Source organism: Solanum lycopersicum, chromosome 5, assembly GCF_036512215.1.
Source record: "Solanum lycopersicum chromosome 5, SLM_r2.1".
Classification (NCBI taxonomy): Eukaryota; Viridiplantae; Streptophyta; class Magnoliopsida; order Solanales; family Solanaceae; genus Solanum; species Solanum lycopersicum.
In genome coordinates, this window is record NC_090804.1 from 66,792,943 (window position 1) to 66,803,910 (window position 10,968).

General features: G+C 22.3%; 1 protein-coding gene across 1 annotated transcript; it reads right to left on the reverse strand.

The window, feature by feature from the left end:
• Nucleotides 1-2,832: 2,832 nt before the first annotated feature.
• On the reverse strand, nt 2,833-8,409 carry LOC104647673 (S-protein homolog 18-like). Its single transcript, XM_069298612.1, has 2 exons — nt 7,999-8,409; nt 2,833-3,424 (listed from the first exon to the last, which is right to left on the reverse strand). Exons 1-2 carry the CDS (start codon nt 8,048-8,050, stop codon nt 2,940-2,942), a joined length of 537 nt encoding a protein of 178 aa, XP_069154713.1. The 5' UTR covers nt 8,051-8,409; the 3' UTR covers nt 2,833-2,939.
• Between the last annotated feature and the right edge of the window lie 2,559 nt (nt 8,410-10,968).

Consider the following 10,968-nt stretch of genomic DNA (forward strand, 5'->3'; position numbering starts at 1 on the left):
CTATTTCTTATATGTAGCTTAATTGTAATAATTAGGTGGCTTCAAAAGGAAATTTTATTAAATGGATTAGATAAAGATCATAATGTTTTAATATAATTAGATATAACATTAATTCATTTTCTTTTTTAACCTTTTTTAGGGGTTGAACTTTTAGTCAAAGTAAAAATGAGAAGCATAAAATTTGGTCAAAAATTGTTTTGGAGTAAATAATATAATTAAGAGAAGTTATTATTATTACTAACTATATGTAACAAATAATTTAAACACGAATTTTAAAAAAATGAAGAAAAAAAAAAGCAAAATAAAAGAAGTCCTAATATAATTTATTAACAAAATATATTTTTAATAAATATAGTAATTTATAATTGATAAGATAAATCAATTCCTTGATTTTCTCTTAATTTATTCTTATCTTGATTGTTTTATTATTCAGATTTTTTATATTTTATTACCATAGGTTTCAACATGTAATATTTTCTCTTAATCCTTTTTTTTTATTTTATTTTTTTTAAAAATGATCTTGCTTTTATCTTTTGATCTGATTTTTTTTTTTAGAAATTAGAATTTGATTTTTTTGAAATTTCATTTTGTTTTTTATTTTATTTTTAATCTCGAACTTGATCTTTTGGTAGGAAAAGAAATTGTTTCCAATGAAATTTTGATCTCACTTTTTGTGTTTTTTTTTTATATCTATTATATTTTTTGGGGGTGAAACAAGTATACTTAATTCTGAAATTTATTTTTTATAAATACATATTATTTGGAACCTGTTTTTACATTGATTTCTTTTTATTATATGAGAAATAAGTGCTTTAATTTTATTTTCTTTGCTAGGGCTTTTATACACATATGTATTGTCCAATATTATATATCTATTTAATTGTATGATTTTTGATTTTTGAATTAATTATTGTAAAAACAAATCGTATTGATTTTTTTATTGTAGTTTAAAATTTGAAAAATTGAGAATTATATGAAATAGCATGATTTTAAATTTTAAGGTTTATAAGCAAATTTAATTTTATGTCAATTTTTTTTATATCGATTTTATACCTATTATAATATACGATTTGATTCCATACCGATTCTGTACCAATTTTATATCAATTATATATATCAATAAATTAAAAAATAGCTTGATTTAATTAATATGAAAATCGTAAAATCAGGAGAAAGAGTAAAGAATTGAATACCAAATTTATTGGGGAAAAATAGAGTAAAAAGAAATATTTGGAGAGAGAATGATGGAATTTAGTTATTTTTTTTTAAAAAAATGATTATAATTAAAAGAAAGGAAAATATATGTTCATCAATGAGTTCGTAAATTTTAGCTCACTTAATAGAATTAAGCTCACTAAACATGGTTAAAGAAAAAAAATCATACTTAAATATGGAATATATATATTGAAGAGAAAGGAAAATATTTAATTATCATAATAAATAAATAAAACTAAATATAATTTAATTTAATAGTTATGACCTGTAATTAAACCTTTATTCTTAGCAATTAATAGTAAAATAGTATATTTATAAGATGTACTCTTAAATACATATATCAGGTGATTATATTAATTTCTTGGTATATAACCATTGACCAGTTAAAAAAGAACAGTCAATTAATATTAAATGATATCTACATTTTATTTTGGTTATGATATTAGGAGTGTAAATTTGAATATAGAAAAAATATTTGAAGTGATGATTTGACATAGCCACATTTTATTCTTTTTAATAATTAATTTTTTTGTCATTCAAAAAAAAAATAAAAAAAAAAATATATATATATATATATATATATATATATATAAAACTTAATAACTGAAAAAGATGAACCAAAACAAATTATTTACTTTTCAATATTTGAATATGTATAATTTATTTGCTTATAAACATAATAAATATACAATTTAATACATAAAAAATTAAACATGTTTTTTTTAAAAAAAATATATATATATAAACCTAACAACAGTTAATACATAAGAAATTAAACATGTTTTTTTTAAAAAAAAAAAGTATAAACCTAACAACATAAAATCATTATTTAATAAGAAAATAAAATATTTATGCTCGCTAATGATGATAGGAGCTGGTGTGTAGTTATGGTAGTATTGAGAGTAATGCTTGATGTTCGTCGATAGTAATGATGGTGGCGATAGCTAAATGATTTGATTAATCATTTTTGAAAATTTACGTGATATTATTTTACAATTTCAATGTAAATATTGAGTTATTTTAGATTTAATTTTTGAAGTTGAATTCGTGTTTTAAGTGAAAAGCTAATTACTTTTTTAAAAAAGTTTGACCAAAGACTTTATTTTATTTATTTGGCTTTTCAAAAAATCTAGTCAAACAGGTTATTAACAACTCAACTAATTGAAAGTTTAATATGTTTATTTAGATCTTATAGAATAACTAAGAGATCAAATATGTTAAAATCATATTATTGAACTTTTGGTGATAAATAATTTGTGTTTGATATATTTGTTCTCTTAATTATCGATAAATTCTTATTTTACTTCCTATAATATCATATTAATCTTTCAATTAATTAAATTATGAAATTTAATCCATTTGTTTGTAAATTTAACATAATTAATAACCGTTTGAATACTTAATTACTTTTTTGATAAGTTAATTTTGATTAAAATTTATGTTAATTTGACAATAACATAATTCTATAACTAGTAAAATTAGAGCACAAATCTACGTTGAGAAAAAGGATTTGCCCCTAATTTTATTAACAATTAATTTCATAAATATCAACATCGTTTACTGAAAAGTCTATGTACATGACATAATTAAATATATAACATATTTCTTACATAAAGAGACCAGTAATAACACATATTATTTTTAATTAATTGAAGATTGAAAATTATAAATTCTGAATCATATAATACAAGAATCAAATAAAATCCCAATAAATTCAAATATTATTATAGCCAATCATGCATTTTCTCAGTAATATCAGCATTAGCACCCAAATAAAATCCATCTTCTTGTACTTTCCAGTAACAAGTACGGATATCCGTCGTGGGTTGGGGTTTAGCGCAATATTTTTTTAAGTGCCTATTATAAACATCGAACACATTGTGTTTTTTACCCCACCAAAAATGACTAAAATAAAGATTGGTTTCAAAAAGATTCAACTTAAACCAAAAAGTAAAATCATCCTCCACTTTAAGTAATCGATTTCCAAAATCATGAGTTTTCGATTTACAGTGTATCCACAGAGGTATATTATTATCGGGGAGATCATTAATAATATGAACCTCAAAACGTGCGTCGCTGTCAACCTTTGTTGCTTCTGGAGTGATACTAACAATATATAATGTGAGGAGCAAAATGCAAAAGTTTTTTATCAAACTCATTGTTGATTGTTTTGTAGTAATTTTTTTTTTTTTAATTTTAGCTACATTTTATAGGGATATTAATCATTAATGATTTTGATTAAAATAAAATCTAGATAAAATCAAGTTTATTAAGTTTGACTAGATTTAGTCTATTGGTCAACTTTGGTAGTTGAATTAGGTGGTAGTTAGATTGAAGAGAAAGATAAATATGGAATTATCCTAATAAATAAATAAAACTAAGTATAATTTAATTTAATAGTTATGACTTGTAATTAAACCTTTATTCTTAGCAATTAATAATAAAATAGTATATTTATAAGATGTACTCTTAAATACATATATCAGGTGATTATATTAATTTCTTGGTATATAAACATTGACCAGTTAAAAAAGAATAGTCAATTAACATTAAATTGGTCAATTAATATTAAATGATATCTACATTTTATTTTGGTTATGATATTAGGCGTGTAAATTTGAATTTAGAAAAAAACGTAGCCTTATTTTGTTCCTTTTTAATAGTTTTTTTTTGTCATTCAAATATATATATACATATACATATATATATATATATATATATATATATATATATATATATATATATAGAAAAAAACATAGCCTTATTTTGTTCCTGTTTTTTTTTGTCATTCAAATATATATATATATATATATATATATATATATATATATATATATATATAATTGAAAAGGACAAATGATCTAAAAGAGAAAAATCAAATTAAAACAAATTATTTAATTTTCAATATCTGAATATGCATAGTTTTTTTGCTTATAAACATAATAAATATACAATTTAATACATGTGAAAAAGTATAAACCTAATAAAATAAAATTACAATTCAATAAGAAAATGAAATATTTATGTTCGCTAATGATGATGGGAGTTGATACGTAGTTAAGGTGGTATTGAATGTAATGGTTGATGTTTGTTAATAGTAGTAATAATTCAATTACCTAATTGGTCATTATTTAAAATTTACGTGAAATTATTATTTTACCGCTTCAATATAGATTTCAAGTCTTTTTTTTTTGAATTTTTAAAGTTGGGTTCGTGTTTTAAGTGAAAAAGCTAGTTACTTCTTTTCTCAAAAAAAAATTTAATTAAATACTTTATTTTATTTATTTGGCTTTTTAAAAATCTAGTCAAATATGTTAGTTCACAATTCAATTAATCGAAAGTTTAATATGTTTACTTAAACATTATAGAATAACTAAGGGATCAAATATGTCAAAATCATATTGTTGAACTTTTGGTGATAAACAATTTGTGTTCGACATGTTTGCTCTCTTAATTATTGATAAATTTTGATTTTATTTTCTATAATATCATATGAATCTTTCAATTAATTTAATTATGAAATTTGATCCATTTGTTTGTAAATTTAACATAATTAACAACCCCTTCAATACTCAATTACTCTTTTGATATGTTAATTTTATATTATTAATTAAAATTTATTTTAATTTGACGATAATATAATTCTATAACTAGTAAAATTAGAGGCAAATCTACATTGAGAAAAAGGATTTGCCCCTAATTTCATTAACAATTAATTTCATAAATATCAACATCGTTTACTGAAAAATCTATGTACATACCATAATTAAATATATGACATAAGACCAGTAATACACGTTATTTTTAATTAATTAAAGGTTGAAAAATAAAATTTTTGAATCATATAATATAATAACACAAGAATCAAAAGAGGAGAAATTTAACAATAATTCTTCACTCTCAATAATTTCAAATATTATTATTGCCAATCATGCAATTTCTCAGTAATATCAATATTAGAACCCAAATAAAATCCATCTTCTTGTACTTTCCAATAACAAGTACGAAGTTTAGCCTCGGGATAACCACAATAATCTTTTAAGTTCCGATTAAAAACATCGAATACATTCTGCTTTTTACCCCACCAAAAATGACTAAAATAAAGATTGGTTTCAAAAAGATTCAACTTAAACTTAAAAGTAAAATCATCGTCCACTTTGAGTAATCGATTTTCAAAATCATGAGTTTTCGATTTACAGTGTATCCACAAAGGTATATTATTATCGGGGAGATCATTAATAATATGAACCTCAAAATATACACCGTTCTCAACCTTTGTTGCTTCTGGAGTGATATTAACAATATATAATGTGAGGAGTAAAATGCAAAAGTTTTTTATCAAACTCATTGTTGATTGTTTTGTAATAATTTTTTTTATTTTAGCTACATTTTATAGGGATAAATCATTAATGATTTTGATTAAAATAAAATCTAGATAAAATTAAATTTATTAAGTTGACTCAGGGGTGGACTCACGTTGGGTCGAGGGTGTAATACACGATATATATAATTTAAAAAAAAATTGTATTTTTGTAGATGCATATATTTTGAATTTCCTTAATAACGAATAAAAAATAAGATCCCTTGAATATCTAACTACATGCTCAAACTTGTCTCCTGGGTGGGTCATCACTTGTAGGAATGACATAATGCTAATCCATGTTCCACACGGCCAAGGAAGCATCGGTTTTTAATCTCATTATGACTTGGTTGTTCGGAAGAGCAATTAATTCGATCAGAATAGTGGAATGGAAGGCAGTAAAAGAATGAAATACTCCTTTCTTTTCCAATCGCCCCGCGAAGACAGACGCTCGGAAAGGTTCTCAAAGGTATGGTTTTAAACTCAAAAAAATTCAAAGGGTCAATTTTGAAAGACTTATTTACACGTTTATATTTTTATTTTTCGAATCTCCTGAGCAAAAATTTTGAATCCGCCACTCAATTGACTAGATTTATTCTATTGGTCAACTTTGGTAGTTGAATTAGGTGTTAGATTGTGCTATAATTTGTAATTTTTCAACTTTGTAATTAATTAATTTAATTAGAAAAGAAATATATGTTTTTTTTTCAAAATTTGACTAAACATATTACATTTTAAAAATAAGTATTTTTGTCTTTTAAAGACTTGGTCAAACAGATTATTGCATAATTTAATTAATTAAAAATTTACTGTGCTCACTTAGATATTATAGGATTAAAATCAAATTTACTAGAAGAGACACAAATTGTTTTTTATACTTTCAAAATAAATTAATTTTACATATTTGACAAAATGTACTATTAATTATATCATTTTAAAGAGAGGTAAATGAAAGAAAATTCATATAAAAAACAATTGATATTGAAGTTAATTTAGTTCTAGCTAGTATCTCGAGTAGTAATTAACTAGTAAGTTACAAAATATTATATATTTCTTCTCTAGTATGAAATAAATTTCTCTTATTAAATATTGAGAAAATGATCCGATATACCTTTCAATTTTACTTTTTAGAATTGATATGCTCTTCGTTACGAAAGTGAATCATATATCCTTATAGCTCACATATACCCTTCATTTATTAGAAGTAAAAAATTAGTTTTATATTTATATATTTGACTTTTTTTTTTTCAAAAAAAAAATCATATAGGGGTTATATAATTCTTATGGCAAAGTTTAATTTATATTTTAATTTTTTTCGTACATAATTTTTTTTGACTTTGTTGATTATCATTATTTGAGTTTCTTATTCTTATTCTTATTTTTTTCATTACTCTTTAGTTTAAAAAAATTCAACTATTCTTTTGTGGCTATTATAACTTAAAATTATTATTAAAAAAAATTCAACTATTTTTTTGTGGCTATTATAACTTAAAATTTTTTTGTCTATATTGTAGTCTAATTTTTGTATTTGAAGAAAAAATTTAGTCATCTATACAAAGTTTTACAAGACTATTAGTATAATATAAATAAATTTTACCATCAAAATAATAAATATGAATTAGTCATTCAAATAAAAGAAAAAGTCAGAAAAATTTATTTTAAAAAAAATATTTGAGGAGGATTAAATAAATCCATATGGGGTTATATTTTTTTAAAAAAATAAAACTAATTTTTATTTCAGTTAGAGAAAAAAAGTATATGTGAGCCGTTTATAAATAAGTAGGGTTATATATAAGTCACTTTCATAACGAGGAATATATCAACTCTGAATGATAAAGTCGAGAGATATATCAGACAGTTGGGTAAGATAATTTTGTTCAGTATTAAAAAAATTATATAATATACATATATATTATTTTTAAACTAATATTAATAATTTATTTAATTTTTGTCATTGTAAAATATTTGGTTCATATGTTGTGTTATTTGACAATTTTTTTTAAATAAAGGAGAGCGACAATCTAGAGAGTATTTAATAGAGAGATGCGTTCTCAAACTAACAAGTTATAGCTTAAGTATGAAAAAAATAATAATTTAACTGCGTTTTAACATTTTATTTTTATTTTTATTAACTGAATATTAAACATGTTGAACCATACGTTTCTTTATTTACTTGTACTTATTACATGTTTGGTTCTCGAGAACCAAATTATATGGATATACTCTTACATCTTATTATTAATATAAGAAGAATTACAATTCATAATACTTTTCGAATAATTTTAAGATAAAAAATTAATCTAATTTAATTTAACTTTAAAAATTAATTAAATTAACTTAAAATAAAACATAACAAATAAAAACAAACAAAAATAATATAACACTAACAACCAAAAATCAAAATTTATTATTAATTTTTTAACCAAGGATGCATATATAATACTTCATAAAATCCAGGACCAGCAAAAAATCCATCTTTTTCTACTTTCCAGAAACAATTATGGACCTTATCACCTTCATTAGAACAAATATGTAGCATCAAGTTTTTATTAAAAACATCGAATACGTTTTGATTAATACCCCACCAAAAATGACAAAAGTATAGTGTGGACATTAAAGGAATATTCACTCTAAATTCAAAATGAAAATCTTCGCCCACTTTAAGAATATGATATCCAAAATCTGTATCTCCGGATGCACAATGATACCATAGAGGTATATCATTATTTGGTAGATCATTAATTATATGAACTTCCCAACGATTAATAAAGCTATCAACCGTTGATGTTGATATATATAAGATGATGAATAAAATGGATAAATATTTTATTGAATTCATGATACTTTGTTATAATATTTTTCTAGTTTAGATAGCTTATATATAGAGGCGAATAATAAATAATATTTTGTCTTTTATCAAAATGTTGATAAAATCAAGTTAATTTTCTATGTATTATGGTCTACTAAATTAAATGTTAAAAGAAAATTTCATTAAAATTATTGTTGACTTTTTTTCCTTGGACCATTTTTTTTTTTTAACTTTCATCTTTATATGGTCAATCTAAGTATTGAAAAAGAATCCATAAAAGTCATTTTAAATTATTATTTTTCGTTGATCATTCAAATATGAAAAGATTCGATCAATTAAAGTAACTTTTATATTGTTATTTTTTCCCATAGATCATTCAAGTATAAAGAATATTTCATTAATTAGAGTCATTTTAAAATTATTTTTTTATATGATTATTCAGGTATTGAGAAGATTTCATCAATTAAAGTCATTTTGAATTATTATTTTTCCTTATATGATCATTCTAGAATTGAATAGAGCTGTCAATATGAGTTGGTTGACTCACTTCATTCAGGCTAATTTATATAGACTTTGAAATTTTAGGGTCATGTCGGGTTAGCCCATTTTTGACGTGGACTAGAAAATAATTGGTTCAGCCCATAAGTAAGTGAGCTACGGACTTGCCAGGTCAGCTCTCTTTTCGTAAAAATATATATATTTTTAAAATTTTTAAATAAAATTATAATTTAAAAATAGTATCATTAAAATCGACAAGATAATATTGCATGGTGTTAGTGTTGATGTTACTACTTGTTAATCAAATCCACAAATAAAATTATCATTATAATATTTATTAAGTTTGACTTTCAAGTAAAAACATAAGTAGCTAAATAAAAATACTAACCTAATTGTTTTTCAACTATTATAATAAAAACAAAAATTATGACAATATTTCATAAGTTATGGCTTATGTAGTGATTCTTAGAAACTTAAGGGAATTTAATTTCACGATAAGTAAAAAATACTTTGATAAATGCATATGTATATATCTAACACAAATAAAAAATATAGAATTAAACGATTATACAGGGTGTGTAAAAATTAATTTATTTTTTAAAAAAAAATCAAGATTATTATATTTTGAAAGCGGGGTGGAGTAGAGTAACAAAATTTTGTTTTATTATTATTATTATCATTATTATGTATGTTCACACTTTATTTTTAAATTAATACTAATAATTTATTTAATTTTTGTCTCGATAAAATATTTTGTTCATGTGTTGTGTTATTTGACAATTTTTTTAAATAAAGGAAAGCGACTATCAAGAGAGTATAATAAAATAGAGAGATGTGTTCTCAAACTTAGGATTGTTCATGGTTATGGTTAACAACCAAACCAAACGCATTTCGAATCAAATGGATTTAAAAATTTGATTTTTGGTTTAGTTTAATTAGATTTGGTTTTTAAATTTGGAAAATCGATACTATTTGGTTAGGTTTTGATTTTACTAAAAAACAACTGCAAAAATAACCAAATCAAACCGACAAATTAGATATATAAACTTTATAATTATTTATATATTATTCATAAGTAAATCAAAAATATTTTGTTAAATTTTGAATAACTTAAGTCTTTAACTTTACAATTTTCTCAAGCCCAATGCTTTAGTCCAACTATAACAATCTCAAATCTAAATCCACCAAAATCTATTTTAGTATTTACCTATTGTACTTCACATAAAATAGTCACACTTTCTCTTAAATGAATCACTTTGTTCGTGCAATGATAACTCTAATATTACTTAATTGTTTGACTAAATTGACATTAACTTTTCTGTAGATTCTTCATGTACTTAGTGTTTGAGTCTATCAAGATTCATACTTCCAAAAAAAAAATTATTGTTTTCAAATCGAATAAACCAAAAAATCTAAACCAAATCATCAATAACCAAACCGATGGTTATTTTTTTGATTTGGTTATAGGAATTTAAAAATCCGATTAAATTAATTTGATTTTGATTTTAACCAATAATCGATCCAAATCAAACTACGAACACCCCTACTCAAACTAAAGAATTAAACATTTAGGTATGAAACAAAAAATAATAATTTAAGTATGTTTTTGATTTTCAACTTTCATTTTTATTAATTGAAAATTAAACATGTTGAACCATACATTTCTTTATTTACTTATACTCATTAATATAAGAAGAATTACGATTTATAATATTTTCGAATAATTTTTAAACATCTAGCTTTAAAATAACAAATTAACTTAATATAATTTAACTTCAAAAATTAATTAAATTAACTCAAAATAAAACATAATAAATAAAAATAAAACCAAAAAGCAAAATTTGTTAATAATTTAAGGACCAAAATTAATATTATTCCATATTATTCAAAACCAAAGATGCATAAATTTTACTTTATCAAGTCGAGGACCAGCAAAAAAACCATCTTCTTGTATTTTCCAGAAACAACTATGGATCTTATCACGTACATTAGAACAAATATGCTTCATCAAGCCTTTACTAAAAACATCGAATGAATTTTCTTTTTCACCCCACCAAAAATGACAAAAGAATAGCGTGGTCTTCCA

Excerpts from the sequence above, each read along its gene's own strand:
- LOC104647673 (XM_069298612.1), bottom strand. The coding sequence starts at position 8,050 with ATGGATTTTTTGCTGGTCCTGGATTTTATGAAGTATTATATATGCATC. Across the intron at positions 3,425-7,998 it reads GTATTATATATGCATCCTTG|AAAATGTAGCTAAAATTAAA; the intron begins GTTAAAAAATTA and ends TAATATCCCTAT.